Source organism: Sciurus vulgaris, assembly GCF_902686455.1.
Source record: "Sciurus vulgaris genome assembly, chromosome: 12".
In the NCBI taxonomy this organism is placed as follows: Eukaryota; Metazoa; Chordata; class Mammalia; order Rodentia; family Sciuridae; genus Sciurus; species Sciurus vulgaris.
In genome coordinates, this window is record NC_136473.1 from 9,628,190 (window position 1) to 9,651,554 (window position 23,365).

General features: G+C 50.0%; 1 protein-coding gene across 3 annotated transcripts in view; it reads left to right on the forward strand.

Moving 5' to 3' along the window:
• The window catches only part of PFKP (phosphofructokinase, platelet), a 58,780-nt gene that overhangs the window by 25,397 nt on the left and 10,018 nt on the right, over positions 1–23,365 (forward strand). For 2 of the 3 annotated variants that reach the window (XM_079107040.1, XM_079107041.1), the window contains 12 exons: positions 18–183; positions 1,324–1,368; positions 1,588–1,696; positions 5,034–5,129; positions 6,668–6,760; positions 7,195–7,320; positions 9,132–9,196; positions 9,658–9,727; positions 9,973–10,119; positions 13,402–13,472; positions 15,296–15,383; positions 16,227–16,379. In XM_079107040.1, the coding sequence (XP_078963166.1) occupies positions 18–183; positions 1,324–1,368; positions 1,588–1,696; positions 5,034–5,129; positions 6,668–6,760; positions 7,195–7,320; positions 9,132–9,196; positions 9,658–9,727; positions 9,973–10,119; positions 13,402–13,472; positions 15,296–15,383; positions 16,227–16,379 (1,229 nt within the window). Of the gene's footprint in view, positions 1–17; positions 184–1,323; positions 1,369–1,587; positions 1,697–5,033; positions 5,130–6,667; positions 6,761–7,194; positions 7,321–9,131; positions 9,197–9,657; positions 9,728–9,972; positions 10,120–13,401; positions 13,473–15,295; positions 15,384–16,226; positions 16,380–21,069; positions 21,223–23,365 lie in introns of all 3 variants that reach the window. The other variant, XM_079107042.1, reaches the window with a different exon arrangement.

A 23,365-nucleotide genomic window follows, 5' to 3' on the forward strand; every position in this document is an offset into this window, starting at 1 on the left:
GCTTGTTTCCGGTGTAGGTAAGATCAGTCAAGAGGCCGTGAAGAAGTACTCTTACCTTAACGTGGTGGGCATGGTGGGCTCCATCGACAACGACTTCTGTGGCACAGACATGACCATCGGCACGGACTCTGCCTTGCACAGAATTATGGAAGTTGTTGACGCCATCATGACCACTGCCCAGAGGTAAAAGCCCCCAGAGGAACCCAGGTGTTGACTGTAGGCACGTCCTGTGCCAACACTTAGAACTGGCAGCTCTGCAGATGGTGCCGCAGAGGGCTATCCTGGTGCAGGTCTTGGGACTGGAAAAGTTTCCAATACAAGAAAGTTGTTCTCTGGTTGACCTTTCATTTAAAATTTTAAACTACTTCTTTAAAAAAAAAAATCCCATTATAGAAGAAAAATGCATTTGTGGGAGAAAAATTGGAAAACAAAATAGTTATCAAAAACCTTGCCCAAAGGTTCCTTGAAGGGAATAGCTGGCAGGCAAAGGGATGGAGTGAGTGAGCTTGCTGGAGAGCGAGGTGGCATTGCCTTGCGCTGGGATTCCAACCTGCAGTTGATGGGAGTCTGGACGGAGCGGCATCAGCGCAGCTGAGCCCACCCAGACTCAGGGAGGGCATTGCCTGTCACTAGGGTGGCCTAGAGTTCCTGAAGCACTTTTCATGAAAACCAGGTGGATAGAAAGTAGGATCTTTCTATCTTGTGAATGAGAAGCTTGAGACTTGGAACTTCAGAAAGGGCCCCAGGGCAGGGCCTCCCACGTCTTCATGTATCCGTCCTGTTTGCCACTGTTGCAGTCCAGGTGTGAATACCGTAGCCACTGAGTAGCCACTGAGAAGCCACGTTGTCTCTTCAGGGTTGAGGGATTTCCCAGAGCAGATGGCTTTTGCCATTCCTTAGAAAGAGCATAATCTCTGGGAGTTACTGGAGCCGATCCTGATCCCTGGCACGCGTACTCTTGGGTTTATGGGGGACGTGTCCAGCCGTGGTTCCTGACAGAAGGACCTGACCTTGCCCAGCACTGTCACCACCTTTGAAAGAACATAGAACAAATGTCCTAGATGTGTCAGTTAGTCTTAGGCTCAAGCAACAGGGTAGAATACATCTGGGACCTGCAATTGCTGCTAATGCCCCTCTGCTCATAAGAGTCTGAAATACCATTTTAGTGGCATTTGCTTTTGTAGAAAATGAGTCATATTTTGAAAGTTTGGGTGCCTGCCATCATGAGGTGGCAGACTCTTACCTGACTGCAGAGCACCTTTCTGTTTGCTTTCTGTACTGTTCCAGTGGTGGTGACTGGATCTTCCCTTTACCCCTTTGCAGCCACCAGAGGACCTTCGTTCTGGAAGTGATGGGGAGACACTGTGGGTACGTATCTGCAGACACGATTTGGGTGGAAAGGACCTTTCTATTGTGTCCTGCAGTGTCCTGAGCCCCCTATCATGTGACTCACAGAGCAGCCAGCATCTCTTGCTTCCTGTCCAGTGTGACGTCTCTCTGGCCTTGTCGTAGTGCTCGAGAGCCCCTGGCCGCCCTGCTGGAAGCCTCCTGCTCAGTGTGTTCATCCCGTCGTTTTGTTCCATGTAGGTACTTGGCCTTGGTGAGCGCCTTGGCCTGCGGAGCGGACTGGGTGTTCCTTCCGGAGTCTCCACCAGAAGAGGGTTGGGAGGAGAACATGTGCGTCAAACTCTCGGAGGTAATTGGCAACCTTGCTGTGCGTGGCCGGGGATTCTGGCCTTGTTGCTTTAGTTAGGATCTGTAAAGGCCTCTGGAATTCCAAATTGGACAGCTTTTTAAACAAGTGAAAACTTGCTGATCGTAAAACAAAGCAAAGCCTGTTGTGGAGGATCATCCTCTGCGAGCTGTCCATGTGCCTGTCTCTTCCTGAAGTCACCCAGGATCATGCCATGAAGGAATAGCTAGCACTGGGCTGCTTTTCTTTCAAGACAGCGGTCCTGGTTTGAGGAGTAGGTTCCATGGGAGCAGGGCTACTAAAGGAAGCCAGATTTGGAAAGAGAATCTGTTTGCTCTTCTTCCTCCGTGTGCCCAAGTGTGAACAACCCTTGTTCACCTCTCCAGGGGTCAGGTGTGTGACATTTCCTTCTCCACGGTGGGGGATTTGGGTGTTTGCCTGTTTGCTGGTTATGGCGAGCCAGGCTTCTTTCTTCCTCTGTCCAGAGTGAGCTACTTGTTTGTCCGTCCCACTGTGACTGTTAGTGTGGCCAGTTTGCCTCCAAGAAGGCTTAATGCTTAGGGCATGAGAGGTCTTATTTAAGACCATGCTTAGCTTTTAGGGCAGAATCTCAATGTGTGTGGGGTAATCCCCTGCCTATTTTGTGGTGCTGGGGATAGAACCCAGGGGCCCTCTACCACTGAGCTACACCCATATCCCTTTATTTTATTTTGAAACAGGGTCTCACTAAGTTGCTGAGGCTGGCCTCAAACCTGCAATCCTCCCAACTCAGCCTCCTGAGCCACTGGGATTACACGTGTGCCACAGTGCCTGCCTTCCTTCCCTTATTTTTATAGTCGTTAATTGTCCAGTAGGTAAATTGTGCAAGCACCATGGCACAGACCAATTTTAGTTGTATTCAGCAAGTGCATTCACAGTGCCTGTGACAAAGGCCACGTGTGCAATAAGGCTTTTATGACACAAGTGCCTGCATTAAAAACTATTGATTAAAGCTGAACTGTAGCGAGGGGAAATCATGCATCCTTTTGAAGTTCAAGCTCTTAATTGACTTAGTACAAATTTGCCACTTGAGGGAGAGGTTCCTGGCTCCTTGGTTCTGACGCGGGGTGGTGAGCAGCATCCTCAGTGGGCTTGCGTTTCATGAGCTGTGTGGTCACACTCCTCTTCAAGGGCACATCCTCGGGCCCTGAGGCACATGCAGTTGATTACATGACACAGGACATTCCGGTTCCTTCTGAGGTCTCTGCACTCAGTGGGCCCTGGCCAGGTGGATCCTCCTCCCATGCCTGGCCTGATCCTCAGCGACATTGTGCGCCACAGGTCCAATGACGCCTTCAAGGAAGACTCTGGGAGGCTGGTTAGAAAGGAAGTCTGCAGTAAGTTTGGTTCAGCCGTTTGTTTTTAGGTAGTTACTCTATATTTGCAGGTTATTGAACTGCGTTGTCTCGTGAGCAGATCTCACTGAATTCTGCATTTTATATACTGCACTGTCAGGTACGACCAGAGGAGGGGCAGGGGCATCCCCCTTAGGCTTTGGCAGAGGCAGAACTGATGGTTTAAACTAATCTGTGTGGAAACACTTGATATCATTCTGTCATTTATTCTGAATGACATGAATGCCCCACTGCAAGAATTTTTTCCAATATTTTGGAAGGTAAATTAGCCTAGGAAACAAACCCCCAAATGTCTCCTAGCTGTATACATTTTAATATAAAATTCATAAGGACTTTCTGAGACACCTAAATTCCTAGGTTGAAAACTTGGCTCTCCCGCTGAACAGGGTAGCTGGGTGCCAGTAACCTCGCTTTCCTGCATCCACTTTCTCTTCTGTAATTTGGGAGGGTACAGCTCACTACTCCTCAGTGATTTTGCAAAGAGTCACTGAATGAATTTATCCAATCCAGGCACAGGACAAGGAGGTGATCCATAAATGACAGAGGCCTTCCCACCGAGGTGTCCTGAAGACTGTTGTTTGTAATCACTTCTGAATAGTACGTTTTATGGATGACGGTTGTTTAGCCAACCAGTTATTTATGGATATTGTCATTATCTCTGCTTTTCCTCTTTTAAGCAACACTGACGTAATCACTTTGCACTGATATCTTTGGACCTTTAAGAAGTTACTTCTGCATAGAAATTCTTCAAACCATAGCACATTTCATATCCTCAAGAATGAAAACAGAATATGAGCGTAACACTGTTGTTGGTGTGAGCCACGTTAGAACAACCCAGCGTACCCTGGTTCTGGCAGGGTTGGCTGCAGGGACAGCCAGGGGTCCACACAGCGACTGCTGACACATTCTACAGGAGGGTCTTTAATTTGGGGCCTTACAGAAACAGATCCATTGAGAATGAGTCAATCTACCTCATGGAGTGGTCCCTACATGTTATGGTTCATTACAGGCTCACGGAACCTCTGTAAGTGTGTATGTAAGGCTGTGCAGTCAGCAGCACTAACGAGACGGTCCAAATGGCATGAGCGGCCACTAAGGTACAGCTGCCCAAGCCCTCTGTCTGGGTTCTGGATCTGTGTTACTCAGATGTCTGTTGCTGTGACAAGTATGTGAATAAATCACCTTTAAAGGAGGAAAGGTTGATTTTTGGCTCATGGTTTCAGAGGTCAGAGTCCATGGTCAGGACCGCCTGGCAGAGAGGAGGGGACAAGGTCCCAGTTTCCCTTCCAGAGCACACCTCCATTGACCTACTTGTCCCCTTAAACCCCTCCTTCTAAATGTCCCACCATCTCCCCGTGGTGCCATGGGGTGGGACCAGGCCTTCAGCACACGGATATTTGGGGAATGTTCTGGATCTGGACTGCAGCAGTGTTCTTTCCCACTCTCTCACCTGGGCCCCACCTGTCCACTTCCCTGCCTGTGCACAGTCCTGTTCACGGCAGTGGAAGCAGATTCTTGGCCCCACACAAGTGGGCTGGGTGGGCCTGAGGCTCATGGGGGCTGCAGGAAGCCCTGGGTGTACAGGAGAACAGGCATGGTTTGCAGGGACACAGCTGGGGGGAGTGCAGCCTGTCACCTCCCTGCTGTGGTCTGTCGGCCAGCAAGTCGGCACTCCACCCCTGCCCTGACTGGTTGGGGTTCCGTTCTCACCAGTATTCGCGATGTCACCTAAGCTGCCAAATTCCCAAAGGCCCCTCCCAGGAGACCCTCAGCCGTCCCTGCCATCACCCAGAGTACCATTTTCCGTCTGGTGTCGTTGGGAAGCACTCCTTGCAAGGATTTCTGCCCACAAAGAGGCCAGTTCGCTTTGGGACAGACTTCCATGGTTTCGTTATTGTTGTAAAAAACATTAAGAATGTGAATGTTTTAATGTTCTGTTTCTTTAGAACCGTGCCCGAAAAAAAAGACTGAATATTATCATTGTGGCTGAAGGAGCAATTGATACCCAAAATAATCCTATTTCCTCTGAGAAAATCAAGGATGTAAGTTTGTATAATTTCTCAGTTTTACTCTGTTGTGTACCTGGAAGCAGGAGCTCTTAGCATGCTTGACAGGGTTTTGATCTAGAACACTGTGTGGTATTAATTTTTTTCCCCTGATATTTAAAACTATTTTCCTAATGACTCCTAACGTCAGTGGACCAGGTTCCGGAGAGCCAGCTCGTCTTGTGTTCTCTCTCGTGATATTCTTCAAGGCGTGTGGCTCCAGCAGAAACGGGGAGAGACCATACAGTGGCCAGGCACGTTCTCTGATGAGAAAGTTCCAGCTATTGAGCATCAGCCGCTCTGAGGACTGACCACTTGGCGGCTAACCTGGGCTTCTCTGTTGGCAACAGCAGAAGTCCCTCTTCAACCTGGAGCATCAGCCGAGCACATTCTCAACGAGCCACCTTGGCCATGAGTCATTGTGTCTTTATGGCCCTGAGGAAGGGCGGGGTCTGGCAGGCTGGTGCCAGGAGGCTGGCTGAGACTGGCCCTTGCTGATCCCCACAGCACTCTCACAGAGCAGCCAAAGGAGGCTCTGGGCAGACACCAGCAGACACTTGGCTCCAGCAAGAGGCAGGGCCGCAGGCATTGCCAACCTGGCTTTGCAAGTTGATTTCTTTATCTTGCTTAGTTATTATCAGTTGATGAGCAAAACATTTCTCTTACCGATTTCAGTCCCAGCTCCACACATCTGTGTTAAATCACTGACCCATACCTGTGAAAGACATTGGCCAATATTTACAAAATGTGATCAATAAAATCAGGGCAAAGATTTTCTTCCTCGCCTAACTAAGATTAGGTCATGGAATATTGTACCAAAAAGGGACCATGGACTTGAGATAGCCAGCCCTGCTATTGGTAGAGGAGAGGAAGCTGGGTCTCAGAGGAGTCCCGCCTCTGCATGTCCCAGGCTGGCATGCCTCTGGGTGCAGGGCTGATATTCAGATCACAGCTGTACACACTGAAGGTGACTGGAGACATGCTTACGTTTCCAGAACATATAAACACTTGGAATATAAGCTACTGAGACAGAGTTTTTTGGAAAAATCAATGTTATATTCATTAGCTAGTTGGGAGACATTTTATTTGATAATAAAAGTGTTCTTTCAAAACATATCAGCTAGCTGTTCCACTGAACATTCCTTTTGGGCAGAAAATTGAGGAATGATCTTCTGTGGCTTTAGGTTTGAAGAAGGAGTAGAGAAATCTTTCCTCAGTGAAATAACTGTTACCACAACTGAGTTGATGTGCCACATCACAGTTTGGTACTTTCTGTTTTTGTTTTTGCTTTTTTGGTACTGGGGATTGAACCCAGGGGCACCTAACCACTGAGCAACATCCCCAGCCCTTTTTTTTTTTTTTTGGTATTTTACATAGATACAGGGTCTCACTGAATTGCTTAGGGCCTCACTAGGTGCTGAGGCTGGCTTTGAACTCACAATCCTCCTGCCTCTGCCTCCCGAGCCTCGGATTACAGGCATGGGCTACCTCACCCGCACAGTTTGGTACTTTCTAACGGAAGTCTTTCCCTTTAGCTTGTGGTGACACAGCTGGGATTCGACACTCGAGTGACTATTCTTGGACACGTACAAAGAGGAGGGACTCCTTCAGCATTCGACAGGATTTTGGTAAGTGAGAATGGCAGGAGCCCATCACAAGGTCTTTGGGAAGGAAACATTTCTGGACATTCAAAGGAACCTGTTTGTCTCAAAGGTTGGCAGGCAGCTCATCCCAGGACATGCCAGCAGCCTGCATGCTAATTTTAAAGATCCTTTGAGACTTGCTCACCTAGGGGGATTTCCCAGTCTGAAGTCCAAACCCCCAGTTCTTAAGACTGCCCTGCTGTCATCTTGCCAGTTTTTCTTGGAGTCATGGTGTTACAGGGAGGTGGACCAGAGGTGAGCAAGCAGGATAGGAGGTGAGCACCCAGCTGGGTCTCCATTCCAGGGCACAGAAATGGCAGAAAGTGTTGCCGTGGTCACCATGGGCCCGTGGTGCCTCCTGCAAGGTGGTGGGAATAGGATGCTGGGCCATCTTCGACTGTCACCAATGTCATTTCCAGGCCAGTCGCATGGGAGTGGAGGCGGTTGTTGCTCTGCTGGAGGCCACCCCCGATACCCCAGCCTGCGTGGTGTCGCTGAGTGGAAACCAAGCCGTGCGCCTGCCCCTGGTGGAGTGTGTGCAGATGGTGAGCTGGGGCAGTGGGCGGGCATGGAGAGGGGCCGCCTGTCTGGCCGGCAGGTGCCTCTGGCTGCCCTGCTGCTGATTCTGTGACCAGTGGTTTAGATGGCCTTACTGGGCACGTGGATCCCCACCCTGTTGGCGATGGCGGCAGACTTCTGTTTTCATGGCACAGTGTATAAAACCTGCACAGTCTCTCCTTGCTTGTTTGCCAGTCACTGTCCTTGTAGCACTCTGGTAGTGATGTCCCCTAACGATGAGTCTGCCATCAAGAACGAGTGTACGTTGGGGTCCTTGAGTGTCTCTGACAACAGCAAGGATCCAGGTGGCCCCTGGGCGCCAGTCTGCTGGGAAGACAAGTGCAGGCAGGTGGCCCTGCCGAGAACGTGCGGGGGAGCCTTTCACAGGGAGGAGGCGCGGCGCCGTGCCTTCTCCACTTCAGTCCTTCCCTGGCCTTCGGTGCCAGAGGACATTCAGATCCGTGGTGGGACGTTGGAATGGCTTCCAGGGACATTCTGGGATGCACCTGTCTTCTTTGGTCCACAGCGGTATCTGAAATTGGATTAAGGAAGCCTGAGTTATTAGTTTCCAACCTGTTGCTGGGTAGACGAGGTGGCAGTGGAATTAGCTGCTGTAGAAATTGCTCTTCTATTTTTCCGAAGTCTTTCCATGACCGTAACTTAGGTTTCTCCAGTGACCCTGCGGTGAATGTCTGTTATGATGTAGAGAACCGGATAAGTGATTTAAGTCCAGGGGCCTGGGCACCGTAACCCTAAACACCTTAACAACATACTTGCCAAAGCCGTCAGGAGCGAAGAAAGTCTGCCCACATGGCTGGTCACCTGCATGTATGTGCGTGTGCGTGGTCACGTGTGTATGTGTGCACGTGCTCATGTTTGTGCAAGCGTGTTCATGTCCATGTCCTTGGGGACGGAAGGACAGGAAGTGTCTGGAACTGTGAGAGGTGATCGGCTGGAAAGGGCCACGGCATTGAAGTCCGTGCCGCACATGCATTTTGAGCCTTTCTCGTGTCCAGTGCCTATTCTCCTAGAAGCCGGGGTGGCACAGAAATCCGGGCTCCTTCTTCAGGCTGACCTATCAAGGTTGTGTTTCTCGAGGCCACAGTGGAGCCATTTGTCGTTCCCCTGCAGTTTGTCTGGTGTTTTCCTGAGGGTCTGGTTTTAATAACCGTAGACAGCAGTGGAGAAGGGTTGGGGTTTTCTCCTGATCCTGCAGATGTGGAGATGGAAGTTTGGGGAAACGGGTGACTTTCCCAGGGTCCTGAAGTTGACTGGGATTGCTGGAGCCTGTCACTCGGGGGCCCTTTGTCCTGGTGTGGCCCCAGCCCTCTGCCCCCTCCACCTGCTGTGAGCACACTCAGGTCCTGTGCATCGGACCCCCATGAGGCAGGGGAATACATTTTTTTTTTTCCCTACCAGAATCAAACTGAGGAATTTTCAGAACCTTCCCAGAGAGACTGGATTCCTCTAACTTGGTCTTGTGGGCAGAAGTCCTTGTGCTTTCGTGGCCGTGATCAGCATGTCCACCTCCTCCTCTTTCTGGGAAGCAGCCTGGGCGGGGTGAGCCCAGGGCTCTGATCTCACCGCTGGGCTTCAAGGGTCCCACTGCTAACCATAGCATTAAGTGCCAGGGTTAGCTGGCCACCTAGCCCACCTAATCTTGGGGCTGCCAGTCAGCCAAGGTCAGACTGAGAGGGTCCAGCTGTGGAGGCACTGAGCCTTTCCCTAAACCATCCTGACCCAGGGACTTGGTAACCTTGACACACCCTTATTTCTCGTTTCTTATTTCTTTTTAAAGACCCAGGATGTCCAAAAGGCAATGGACGAGAGGAGATTTAAAGATGCTGTACGGCTCCGAGGGAGGTGAGGTATTTTGAAGAAAATTCTACTTTATTCGGAATTTAAGTCCTTGGACCTGGTTGTCTAGAATGTGCTTAGAAGTTTTGCTCATCCTTTTCCAACACATGGTGTGCACAAGAGCTAGATGACTAGGTGGAGAAGATCATCTTTTATTCTCCTTTCTTTTTTCCTTTTCTTTAAGCAGGGTTGTTCTGACCCTTGTGCAATTAAGGCACAAGGTGACATGTTGCCTGCATTTTGAAAAGAAATTTCAGAGAAGCCCAAGAATGCCTTTTGTCTTAGCCCATTTCTGAAGTAGAAAAAGAGAGCCCCTTGGATCCCCTCCAGGACTCTGCGGGACATGTGAAGCATCACGGTCCCCCTCTTGGGCACTTGCAGGGTATCTGGTGGGACGTTCTGTGTGGCCCTGCCCCCAGGCTTTCCAGTGTTCTTGGCCCTGACTCAGCAACATCTTTGCCTTCCAGGAGCTTCGAGGGCAACCTGAACATCTACAAGCGACTAGCCATCAAGTTGCCCGATGACCAGATCCAGAAGGTAGGTGACTGGCCTCCGGTGGTGCCCTAGCCCTCCCAGGGCCTGGACACCCTTCTGCCCTCATGCACACAGGCCCCAGCTTTGACCTTGGCCCCTGGGGGTGTCCTTGAGCTCTGCGACTGACCTTCCCAACCCTGGCCTTTACGCTGCTGTGGAATGTGGTCACCCGCATGTGCCCGGCATGGTGTGGGCCGGGTGTAAGGTGTGTGGCATGCCTGGTGACCCAGCCTGCCCTCTCCTGGTAGAGCAACTGCAACGTGGCTGTGGTCAACGTGGGAGCCCCCGCGGCCGGGATGAACGCAGCCGTGCGCTCCGCTGTGCGAGTGGGGATCGCCGACGGCCACAAGATGCTGGCTATCTACGACGGCTTTGATGGCTTTGCCAAGGGCAAGGTGCGTCTCCCAGGAGGCCCTAGGCGGGGAATGTTCTCGCCTCACGTGGGGAGGCCAGGCCCCTGCTTCCTTCCGACGTTTGTCATCCAGGATTCTGCCACATTGTGACGATAGTGGGTTTTCATTCAAGGGGCAGCTTCTGTCGGGAATCCTTTCCCAAGTTGAGATCCGGGCCTGTGCGTTAAGCCCGACGTGTGACATGTTCCAGTTTTCTGCAAAGTCACTGGGGGACAGCGGCCAGGTCACGTCAGGTGTGTGTCAGGCCGAGTGCTTGGCTGTCCGTGGCCTTCGGGGTTACATGTGCCTGCTCATTTCAGCATTCCTCTGAATCCGAGACGATGTTCCCATTTTCATGGTGAGGAATCGAGGCGCAGACGCGTTGACCAACCCACCCGGGTCCCATGGTGTAGCACTGAAACAGGGCAGGGAGACTGCAGAGCCCGTGCCCTCAACCACGGCCACACGGGTGGAGACGATCTGCTCACTCAGTTAGCAAATGTGTTTGTTTGTTTCTTGTTAAATTCTTACACTGTGAAATTAAACAAGGGGGCAGGGTAGACAAGACCCTCCTCTGTGATCTTCACGGTTGAGAGGGAGGGGACACTAGGAACAGACCTAGTGAACCATCTAGGTTCTTAGACGGTAAGTAGTGCCCAACAGATGCCCCCAGGAGGGCGATGGAGCACGGATGGAACCCCGCGGCATGTGCCCGAGGGTCCTACGCAGCTGCTGCTGCGAACAGGATTCCGGACTGAAGGTCTGGAATCGGCCAGCGGCTCCTGTGGGCGCGGGGTGTTCATCCCGGGCAGAGGAAAGGAGGTGCAAAGCCTTTGGGGGGCGGTGTTGCTGCTGTAGGATGGTGGTGGCCATCCTGCCTGGGCAGAGGTGGGAAGGGCGGGGACGGCAAGGAAGCTAGGGCCACATGGTTGGCAGACAGTCCTGAAGAAGAAGCTTGGCTTTTATGCTGCGCTTTCATGCTAAGGTGGGAAGCTTTTCAGCAGGGGAGTGGCACATCCTGCTGGGCTTTTGCAGGCTGCTGGGGTGTTCCTCAGAGGCACAGCAGGAAGCACTGATACTCCAGCCCTGACCCAGACCTAACCCTAAGCCTCCCCGCCAGGGAGGGGATCAGAGGCTTTTGCTGTAACCTCAGCAAGAGGTGAAGGTGGCAACCTTGTAGACAGACGTCTTCAAAGGTCTGAATGTATTTTCAAGTCAGGGCCCATTTAATATATGCAGCTGTGAAAAAAAAGGAGGCAAGAATTACCCCATTCTGGCCTGAGCCCGAGGAAGGGGCAGAATTGCAGTTTACAGAGATGGGGAAGCATGGCTTACAAGGAAATATGAGGAGCTGAGGTTTAGCAAGGCTAGTGGGGGAGATCCAGTGAGCAGGCAGACACCGTGGCCAGGTGTCGGCAGCGGCATGGCCTAAGATGTGGATGGGCAGGCTTCTGTATCAAGATGGCAGACTTAATGGAACTTGAGGATTTCTCCAAGGCTGTTAGCAATAGGAAGACCAAAGCCTTGTTGTAAGAGTAGATCAGAAGAGAAGACACCAGCCCAGAGACAGGGGTGGCAGAGAGATGCAGTGCAGTCGCCTGACAGCCCTGGGGAGCACCCGCGGTTCCCTTTCCACCCGGCAGCCAACACACAGCACCCAATCAGACGGGGTTCCTCTGTCCAAGTCTCAGCAGCAGAGAGGGGACTAGGAACCCTGCCATCCTCGGGGCATATTGCTCTGCCATTGTTCTTGTTGAGACTTTGGGAAGACTTTTTGGTATTAAGCTGCTCTTTGCTTTATGTAAAGAATTAAGCCAGTTCCAAAGAACCAAAGGTCAAAGTGGAATGTTTTCTCTGATATGCGGTGCTGATTCACAATAAGGAGGGGAGTGGCTAGGGACGGTAGAGGTACTTTGGATTAGACGGAGGGGAGTGGAGGGAGGGGAGGGGCGAGGGAGTAGGAAGAGTAGTACAGGAATCAGACATTAACATGTATGATCACACAACCGGTGAAACACTGCACTCTGTAAACCAGAAGAATGAGAAGTCGTACTCCTTTTGGGTATTGGGTATCAGCCGTGTTGCTGCCATGACTAAAGGACCCAACCAGAACAACTGTAAGGGGAAAAGGTTTATTTAGGGCTCACAGTTTCAGAAGTCTCCGTCCATAGACAGCAGGCTCCATTCCTGAAGGCTTGAGGTAAGGCTGAACATCATGGCAGGAGAGGGTGGCAGAGAAAAGCAGCTTACCCGATGATCAGGAAGCCTAGAGAGAGGTCTCTATTTGCCAGATACAAATATGTACCCCAAAGCCACGCCCCAGTTCCCACCTCCTCCAGCCACACCCTACCACTCTAGTTACCGCTAATCCCTATCAGAGGATTAATTCACTGATTGAATTAAGACTATAGCCCAAACATTTCTCCTCTGAACATTCTTGTATTGTCTTACACATGAGCTTTTGGGGACACCACATCTCAACCATAACATGTATGATGTGTCAAAGTGTGTTCTACTGTCATGTATAACTAATTAGGACAAATTTAAAAAAAATAATTACTCCCTTCCAAACTGGCATTTATAACTTCAACTTGGGCTCCCAGCAGCATTATGTTGGACTCCCCCCACCCCCACCCCCTCTCCAGTCTCTGTCTCACACACATACACACCTATGTGCCTGTAGACTTGGACAGTCACACTTAAATAGGGTGATATGTTTATTTTAAATGCACTCTGCCCGAAGACCTCATGGCACATGTTAGAGTCAACACGCCCAGGACCTGTGGCAGAAACTGGGCGTCCTGCGCTCCGTCCAGCCCAGCATGTCCTCCTCCTGCAGCTACTAGACTCCTCTGGTGATGGAGCTTGAACTGCTTAGCAACTCATTTGTGTTTTGCTTATGCTTTTCTTTCTATTTTTTTTTTTCAATTTATAAGATTTCTTTTAATCTTTATTGATTTCAAGGCCAAAATATTTTCTCTTATTTCCCAGCAAGAGAGTTTGGCCAGCTAAACTGTCCCAGCAGTACACATGGGGTTAAGTAAGACGTGAGTCCCTTATGGGCAGGGAGAACGTGCTCTCACTGAGTCCCTCATTCCTTGTTTGACCTCAGACGTCCGCTTCGTGGCTCGACTCACTCAGCAACACTCTGAGGATGTAGTTTAGAAATGCTTCAAAATCTTCCTGGGAATGCAGCCTACTGAAGGTACAGGAATCAGCGCTGTTTTTTAAAAGCTTTCCTCGTCCCTTTTATCTCTCACTTTGCTGTCTGTGTTTGCCTATCAGATCAAAGAAATCGGCTGGTCAGATGTTGGAGGTTGGACTGGCCAAGGAGGGTCCATTCTTGGGACAAAACGGTAATCTCCAAATCTTAACTCTCAACCTGCTCTTAAGGAAGAAGAAAGAGGCATGTTCTAGAAAAGAGTGGCTGTGTGTGGGTGCCTCTTCTAATTTTCTGGAAGGAATTGCTAAAGGAAGAGAGAGGCTCTGGGGCTTGGACCTGTCCTTGCTCTGGAAACCCTTTTGTGTCTGGGGGGCTGGGGATGAGTCCCAGGGTTTGGAAAGAGGGAGAAGGTAGCTGGGAACACTTCTTTCCAGCAATTCCTTAGTTCCATGCGTTGGAAGAGCAGAACCCTGCAGCTCACTGGAGGCCTCGAGAGCAGCGGTCGTCACTGGGCTGTGCTGACCTGCAGCCTATAGACCGTAGTGAGCGAGCACTGAGAGTGTGCTGGAGCAGGTTTGTGTAGTGGGATGACTCAAGCGAGCCCCATGGTGAAGCAGGGCTCATTCCCATACCTGACGAAACAGCCTGGGTAATTCTGGTGTGAAAATGTGTTTTTCTGAATTATAGTATGCTTCCGTGTTTCCCCACAGCTGGGGGAGGATAGTCTTGCAAGGTGTGTTTAATCTTAAGTCAAAGTCCTTTTTCATCTCTCTTTATCTCAAGGGTGCAATATTAATGCCAGTTGTTATTGCAGTTTGTATTTTAATATGGAAAGAAAGTAATTTTTAAGTAAACTTAATAAATATTGGTCTCCATATGATGGTGGTTTATTGACCCTAGAGAATTGTCTCAACCCTTTGTGCTGCTTTGAAATCAGGACCCCAGTATCACCTGCTGCTAGCAGGGTCCCACAGGGCTGCCGGTGTCCATTCTTACCATATGCCCTGGGGTTGGTTTACTAGAAAGCTCTTGGAGGAGATGTATCGTATCTATTGAGTGCTTCTGGGCTTCCATAGACTGGCCAAGACACTTCCAGCATAGGTGTGCTGGGCATTGCTCTTGGGTCAAGCAGAGCAGGTCAGGGGCTTGGAGCTCATTCTGAAGATGCTTCAAACTTTGCATCAGAAGACTGGGAGGGATTTTGCAGTTAGACATATCTACTCTTTGGTCCCAATTTGTTGTGCTTGAATATTTTTGCCATACAAATTCATACAAATCCATCAAAAGTATAAGTACTTTATACTAAGCATGAATGACGGATGAGGGATGGGCACTGGATGGAATCTTGGGCAGAGCATAGAGCACAATATCGTTTGTCTGGTGTTGCACTGTTGATTATCTCATTTGAAATAGGCAACAACACAGAAGGTGAATAGCAAGTGTGGGTGTATGAGATTAAGTTGAATAATATAAACTGAGTGCGGTGGTGCATGCCTGTAATCCCAGTGACTCAGGAGGCTGAGGCAGGAGGATCGCCAGTTCAAAGCCTGCCTCAGCAACTTAGCAAGACCCTCTATCTAAATGAAATATAAAAAAGGGCTGAGGATGTGGCCTAGTGGTTAAGTGCAGTTGTTGAGAAACTAGAAATTTCCATTTAAACAATTACTGTTAATAATTACGAAATACTTTGGTTTACCGTTTTCTTATGAGGCAGGAGGAGTCTTTTCAGGTGCAGGATTAGCTGAAGTGCTCTCCCAAATACTTTTGGAAAGCACTCTCTCTGGAGATGTGATTTCTGGCCATTGCTGCCTTAGGTGGCACTCTGCAGGGAAAGGGACCAAAAAGCAACTTAAGGCCCGTTACCATTCAAGCTGCAGAAGGTGGCTGTGGGCGAGCGAGAGGGGGGAGGCGAGGCCTGGGGCAGAGGGGTTTCTGGGGGGGGGGGGGGTTTGCACATCGGGGATGGTGTGCAGCTTCACGGTGCCTGACCTTACCACTTGGTCCACCTATTTTTAGTGTCCTGCCTGGGAAGTTCTTGGAGGAGATAGCTGGGCAGATGCGAGCCCATAGTATCAACGCCCTCTTGATCATCGGTGGATTTGAGGTAAGTGGTCTCTTAACCTGCTTGATAGTTTGGGATGTGTGAATATCAACCCTGTTTTCACACAAGCACAAAACTTGTTGGCTATTCTTCAGGAACTTGGGTTATAGATTCTGAGGCCCGTTGCCACTGGCTGATTGTAATGCAGAAGAATAGCAGGTGGCAAGACAGAGCATAAGACTGACCCAGTTCCTAAAGACGCTTAGTGTGGAAGCTAAGGCTTAACTTCTTAACTAAGACTCACCTACGCGGTGAGGCCCGATTTGATTCCTTTAACTAAGACTCACCTAGTTGGCGAGATCTGATTTGATTCCTGCCTACAGAAATCATTCGTTCTTATATTTTAATATGGAAAGAAAGTAATTTTTAAGTAAACCTAATAAATATTGGTTACTAAGTTACTAAATAAATATTAAATTTGAACACTGTAACTCTTTACAGAGGAAAGTAGCCCCATGTTAGTTTCCCTTTTTCAATTATTTTAAAGTCACATATTGGACTACAGTCCTTAATGATTCAGTAAAGATCAGCCCTGTGATAATCTTTGACTTACTCTAAAGAAATGTAAGAGCCTCAATTAATCAGCCTCTCATCAATCAGTTAGTGTTCCGCACGGTGATAATGTCCTGTTTTCTCCTTTGTTCCCAGCGAACCTCTCACCCTTGCCTTGGACTTAATGCCTCTCTGTGTTGCTTTTGTAGTAGCGCCATGGTATCCCAGAATGCACCCTGTGTGCTGTGCTACCAGTGGCCCCCCGAGGCTCTCCCGGGCTCCTGGTGATGCCCTCTGCCCGCTGTGCCCCTGCCAGCTTCCCGGCCCCCGCAATCACACACACTTGTCTGACAGGCTTACCTGGGACTCCTAGAGCTGTCAGCTGCCCGGGAGAGACACGAGGAGTTCTGTATCCCCATGGTTATGGTTCCTGCCACTGTCTCCAACAATGTGCCCGGTTCCGATTTCAGCATCGGGTCAGACACAGCTCTGAACACTATCACCGACGTAAGTGCGCGTGCCAGCAAAGCAGGCACGCTGCTGCTAACCCCAGGCCGCCCCTTTTATCTACCAGCGCACTAGCAATGGGTACCAGGCAGCTGCTGTAGTGCCTCGGTGGGCCTAGAGAGCTTTCTCTCTCTCTTTCTCTCTTTTTTACTTTTTCCCAAGATTAATTCATAGCTCTTGGCTCTGAAAAAATTGATCTAGCTCCCAAAATTTTTACTGCTTCTTCTATGTCCCTGAGGTATCATCACTGCCAAGACCCATTAAGTGGCACTGGCACCGTAGCCCTGTGATTTGATAACTATTAAAATTTTGTTTGTTTGTTTGGGCTGAGCCTAATTTACTTCCAGTCTGTAGATCTTACTGTGATAAATCCTGGACCAAGGTTCTCTGCCTCGATGTCTAAGGGTGGAAATTAAATAGTTCGTAATTTTGTTTATTGACTATTGGATCCTCTATCTGCATTTATTGTATTTTTGATTATGCTGTTAATGTTATTTCCCCCTTAATTGGCAATTCTAAATTATAATCTAATAATATTGATGCTGCTTCGATTGTTAATTTCTTGCCAGAAGGCAATAACAAAGCATAGGGGTACATTCTACATGTCATATTTGTAGATAACACTTAATGACTCAAATGGGAGTTTGAAGATCCGTATCTGAATCAGAGTACATTTTAATTATTCCATGTCAAATATTTCAGTAATTCTCAGGTTTTTATTTTCCTGTGAGATCTAGTTCTTGTGAAAGTTTTCTAAGTTTCATTTTTATTTATTTATTTATTTTTTAACTCTTTGGCACCCAAAAACCTATTTCTAGTGCTGGTAAATAAAAGCCCCAAAGCTTTTAAGATAAAATCTAAAGGGTAAGTAATGCTTAGCACTTATTTCTTGCTTTTCTGAGCTGCTTAACCTTCTCTGCGTTTAGTTACTAAGGTGGTGTGACCCGTGTCCGCGACAGTGCTGTGTGTCTGTTTTCAGTCACTAACTGTTTGCTTAGGTCTTGCATGTGCTTCCTGGTGACTGTCCTTACTGCTCTTGCTGCTTTCAACTGATTTGGGCTCTGGATGGATCTTCGTTTGTGAATGTCAAGATCAGTGTCTACCACAAAGTGAATTTTCTTTTTCTTTCTCTCTTGCCCGCCCTGGCTAGTTGGGGGGTCTCTGTATTCCACGTTGTACCTATAAAGCCTACTTCCAGGGGACGGGTGGGGACCTGGAAGCTGTCCTTTGCAGTAGGTGGGAGCTTCTGCAGGGCTCCGCCAAGGCTTTTGTCCCCTTGATGTACTCCCTTAGGCACCAAGGAAAGATTCTCCTATCTTATGATTGTAAGCTCCTCTGCTATAAAGATCTGCTTCTCCCCAGATTTATTGAAAGAGAATATAAACATAGTCGAAAGTCTGAAAACTAAAGAAGATTGGAGGACAAAACCTAAACCATCTACCCTACTTCCCTTTGAGGGAGCTTGTGACTTTTCTTTTAAATTTGGTCATTTACTCATTTGAGTTTCTCCAAGCTAGGTTAACCGACAATGATGTTTGAGAAAGAAAAAGAAGGAGCAGGTAGTTGATCATTCCTGAGCACCTCAGGCACGATCACGAGGCAAGGGGATGTGTGTGGTCTTCCTCATGTGCTGTTTCTGAGGCTCCAAGGAGCCAGGTCGTCCTCTTGGTTCTGCCATCTCAAGGTAGGTGGCCGAGGCCGGAGCCAATCAGGATAACCTCAGTGACTGCTCTGACTGCTCTGGGGCCTGTATCCTCAAGGGGAAGAGACGAAAATCTGAACGTGTCATTGGTTTCTTCCAGAGATCTGTTTATTGGGCAAAATGAAGTTGGTTCCAGTCATTTGGATTTGGGGTTAAACTAGATCGTAACCACGAATCCTCTGCAGGAAATGGGGCTGTGTGGCGCTCTACACAAAGTCACTCTGGGTCCCTCCTGCTGCTGTCCTGGTGGGTCAGAGCCCATAGCATGTTAGTATCAGTTCACTGACCTAATTGGTAACTCAAAGCTGGTGTCCTACACAGGTTACCAGAGCTCCCTGCATGCTCATATCTAGGTGCTTTGTTTCTAGTGGTGTTTAGCTACCTGCTTGGCCTGGGATGGCCTTCACGTTTAGAATCCATGGACATCTCCAATACCAAATGGTTCCTTTTGTCTGGGGAGCTTGGTGATTCTCAGCTGTGGATGGTTTTGCACCAGGGGGCATTTTCAGGATCAAGGGGCATTTTGGATTGCCATAGCTGGGAGAGGAACTGCTTCTGGCATCTAGTGGTCAAGGCCAGGGATGTTGCTCCATATCCTACAAGGTATGGGACAGTCCCCACCAGAGGGAATTATCTGACTCAGAATATCAACCAGTCCAGGTTAGCAAACCCTGAACTAGTCCTACTTGATGAAGTTACCACCGTCTTTGCATATCTGATCGTTGTCTTCTCTAATCCTTTCCTCCTTGTCTGCAGTGACACCTAGCTTGCAGTCGCATACCTGGAAGGGGGTCTCAGTAGCTGCAGTGTCAGTGAGTTTTCTGGGCAGAGCAAAATTAGCACAGTACCTCAGCACAGGCATTTAGGAGACTCTTGCGAGGTAGCTGCAGGCTTTTTTATTGGACTTACTTTGTATACCTCCCCAAACGTACAGCACTTTGTTCCAGCCAATAACACAGCCAAAGCAAACTGAGCACGAGCTACTGTTGATGCCACAAAGGTGGCGGTGACTACAGCCCTGCCAATAGCCCTGGTCAGTCCTGATGACCACGAAATCAAAAACCATAACTAGGCCCCTGAGACTGTACCCCAGCTGTGTTCTTGGTGTGGGTAGCTCTCATCAAGGGTAGCTTGATGGTGTCTTACAGTGTCCACCTGGAGCGGGGAGCAGGGAAAATCACTGAGGCTCACTCAGGATCTCAAGGCAAGACTTGCTTGTGTGTCTTCAGAGTGTCCTGCTTTCCTGGGCAAGGGCTGCCCGGCCCATAGTCTCCCTGTCCTTTGCTTTGAGATTGAAGGAAACAAAAGGAGGATGGGACACAGAAGGCAGGAAGGACTGCCATCAGGGGCCTCAGGAGGAACAAAGTCACTGGCCCCGAAGCCCACCCGCCACCTCTCCACCCACCCCATCTGGCCCACAGGGAGCCCTGTCTGAGCACGGCCCACGCCCCTTTGACTTCAGCAGGAGCCTTCTCAGAGACGGCCGCTCCCCCTACAGCCTGTCCTCCATGGACCCTGGGCTAGAGCCTTCCTCGGTAGGCGGAGTGAATACTCGTAGAAGGTGCTGGGGAGCCCACCAGAGAGTGGGTGCTGGCCAGTGGGCGCCCCCAGGTGAATCTTCTCATGATTCATTTTGAACAAATCGCTGCAGTAAATGCCACACCAAAGCTGGAAAGAGAGAGGCCACACAGACCAGCTGCGGGTCCAGCTTGGGCAGAGGTGGAGGAAGTGGGCTAAGGGGGCCAGATGCTCCTGTTGGACTCGCCACCACCCAGTGCTGACCGCCCTTGTCACCTCCCTACTGACTGCTCCAAGGACTAACCTGCCGCAGGTCCATGGCCCACTGTCCAGAATCCTCAGGCCGCACAGGCTCTAGAATTCAGAACATTCTGGGTTTCAGAAAGGCAACACAGAAGGACGGGATGTGGCTTGGTTGTAGAGCACTTGCCTAGCATGCACACGGTTCCAGGTTCATCCCCAATATGGCCAAAAAAAAAAAAACAGGCAACACAGAGCACACGCCATTTATCATGTAAACTTCTGCAGCAGACTGCAAAGACGCATTAAGTGGGGCTGAGAAAAGACTATGACTGGGTCAGATTTGCCAGCAAATATTTCAAAGATGTTGGGGGCTGCTTGGATTTAGGAACTCTGGGTAAGTGGACCTGTATCCTACTACTAACTTGGTCACCTCCCTGAGGCAGAGAGTTACACCTCTGTCTGCAGGGCTGAACAGCTCACCTTTTGACATCAGAGCCAGTTTCCATTGGAATTCCAAAACAGTCGATCGGACCTTGCCGATCTGTCCTGCTTAATGTAAGCGCTGCCAAGGGCCCTGAAAGGGAGGCTCCCTCCAGAAGGGAAGTGGATTCTCCAAATGGCAGAGTTACGCCCTGGAGCCAGGGCTCCTTGGTGGCGGGCTGTGGGTAACGTATCTGCATGCCTCTTCCGCATCTGCCCTCTGCGGTGTCACGGTGTCTGCCTGCAGGTGACCCTGCTCTGCATCCGTGATGCCAGTCATTTGATGTCGACCTCACAGCCCTGTGCTCTCCCCACCCCTCCCTGCAGAAGTTTCGTGATTGGTGTTGCACTAGACTCCCCAGCCTCACTGGCTCTCCCACTTACTCTGAGATGCCAAGAAATGAGCTGCTGTCCGTCTAATGACTAACACGCTGATGCCGCCTCCACCCCTGCTTTGCTCCGTGCCTGCTTTGCTGCTGCCTTGCACCACCAGACTCCACTGCTTGTGGCCTCTGCTGCGGGACACGGGGGAGGAGGCCCGGCTGCCCGCTGTGGCCCGGTGTTGGAGCTCACCCTGCTCCCGCAGTGCTGATCCAGGCTCCCTTTGACTCTGTTCACCTGCATGAAACAGCTTCCCACTGGCGACTCAGGTCCCTCCCTGTCACATCCCTGGAGCCACAGCCCACACCCAGTGACTGGCAGGTGATGAGCCTGTGCCCGCTAACTGCCGTGGCCCTGCTGCTTCAGGCTTACTCCAGCGCGATCATGATGGCTGATGCTCGCAACAGCCACGAGGAGTTTTGCATCCCTGTGTGCGTCCTGCCTGCCACCATTAGCAACAATGTCCCAGGCACAGATATAAGTATTGGCTCTGACACTAGCCTGGATGTGGTGGTTGAGGTAAGAGAACTCTGTCTGCTCTTGCTTTGTTCTATTTGCTTTAACAATTTATTTCTTCTGCCTTAAGAAGACCGCCATGAGGTCCAGCTCTCTTTTCCAGTTCGCTGTCCCCCTTCATTCCCTGCCCTCCCCCATGCGGACACCGAAAGGGGAAGCCCACTCATTCTCTGAGGATGAACAGGCCAAATGCATTATTACTTTGTGTTTCCTGTTAGGTTGGCTTTTTGTCACATTTTCTATAATAAGGTGATTTCTCCTAGGCAGAGCCTGTTTGTGGACTAAAAGTAAGGTGTTGTATAAAGCCCTTTGCCTAACGTTTCTGCACCACCTAAGCAAGGTGAGCTGTGGGCAGCATTTCTGGCAAGGCCAGCCGTTCCTGCCTGAAGTTGAGTAGCTAGAGGTGTGACCTTAGAGGAGCGTCACACAGCAAGTCACGGGAGTGTGCTGAAAGGGGGCCTAGGTACCTGGTAAGTACGGGAGCTCCTCGGTGGAGCAGAGCTAATGGGACGCACACTCTCCCCGCCGAGTTCCCTGGGAGCTCGCTGACTGCCGCACCCTGTGGGTAGGGACTAATCGATCCAGCAGGTGCTGGCTGCGGTGCCAGCGTCCACATTGTAGCGTACGTGACGTGCTGCGCCTTCATGGGCCCCTGACTCCTGTGCACAGGACATGAGGATACCTGCTAGCCACACAAGCCTTTGCTATCTGGAATGTTCCTCACCAAACCAGAAAAAGAATGGTGGTAACTTCTGACTCAGTAGGTCTGGCGTCCTCCAGAAGGGCAGCTGCGGGCCTCTTAACTTACACATGCACATCTGAGTTAGTTCATGAAAAGTCATGACTGTTGAGCTTCTTTAACTCAACTTGGTACAGAACTTCAGAAAACAGCAGTTTTATCCTAGGTTTGTTCTGGGTTGAATTATAATGCAGGAAAAGCATCTCCCCACCCACCCGCCACACTTGGGCCAAATGTCCTAAATCTGCATTAGAATCTCTTGAAGGATGAGTACATCCTCGTCACTGCCCTCTGGCACTGGTCCTTGTGCCTCCGGCAGCATGCTGCCCTCACAGAGGCTGACTGCAGCTCATGACGAGGGTCAAGGCTCCCTTGGACCCCAGTACCCTCCTTGGAGTTCTGTTTCTTTGCATGCTAAGTTAATATCCCAGATAAACCAGTAAAATAGCTCCCCATCACTGAACACTGTTAGGGCCCGGGACAGTGCTGGACCTTACTCTCCTTGAACACCTGGGCTACTTTCAACTTGCAGGTAGCATAGCACTACCCACCTTCACTGACCGGGAAGGCGCCTTGCTGGCTCCCTACAGCATTCAGTGGAACAGCCCCCTCCTGGCCCCAGCCCAGCCCCTGCCCTGGTCCCTGGAGTTCATCAGGCACATTCCTTGGAGGAATCCCATAGTCAGGAAAAAATAACCTCCTGGCTTGTTGGCAGAGCAAGACTGTGTTCCCACAGTACGGCCCACTGGCTTTCCCCCTATCTTAACTCCGTAGTGAACTCCACTATGTGTTTGAAAGCTCGGTGTAAAATGTCAGGGCTATTTAAACTGCAGCTTGTAGTTTTTCTTCTAGCACAGATCTTCCAGGAATTTTCCCTGGTCATCTGTGTGTGCCATTGGAGGGAGCTGGTGTTTGATGCTCAGGGAAACGCCAGTGGGCAGTGGCTCTGCCTGTGGTCCAGCGGGGAACCCTCTGTGATACCTCCTTCCACCCGAAGTCAGAGACGCCCCTTTGTGGCCACCAACACATGGCAGGATGGCCTTTGTGCTGTGGCCTTTTCTGGTCAAATTACTTTTAGTAATCGAACCAGACATGGCTCGAATACTGTACTATTTTTAGAAGAAACTAATTCAAACGTTCAGATACAATCTATGCAACAGGAGAGTATTTAGGGAGGTGTGTGCAAGCTCCAAGCAGCGGTAGCCTGCTCCAGCCCAGCTGTCATTGTTTTTTACAGTCTGTGGCACACAGAAGCTCTGGGCCTTTGTCCGTTGTCAGGTTCACTTGGTGGACTTTAGGTTTTGTTGACAGCCCATCGAGATGGGTTCAGAGACACATGCGTGCAACCGCCTCTGGTCGGGCTGCTTTGGGGGCATTATTCTTTTGCCCTTAACTGACTAGAGCATT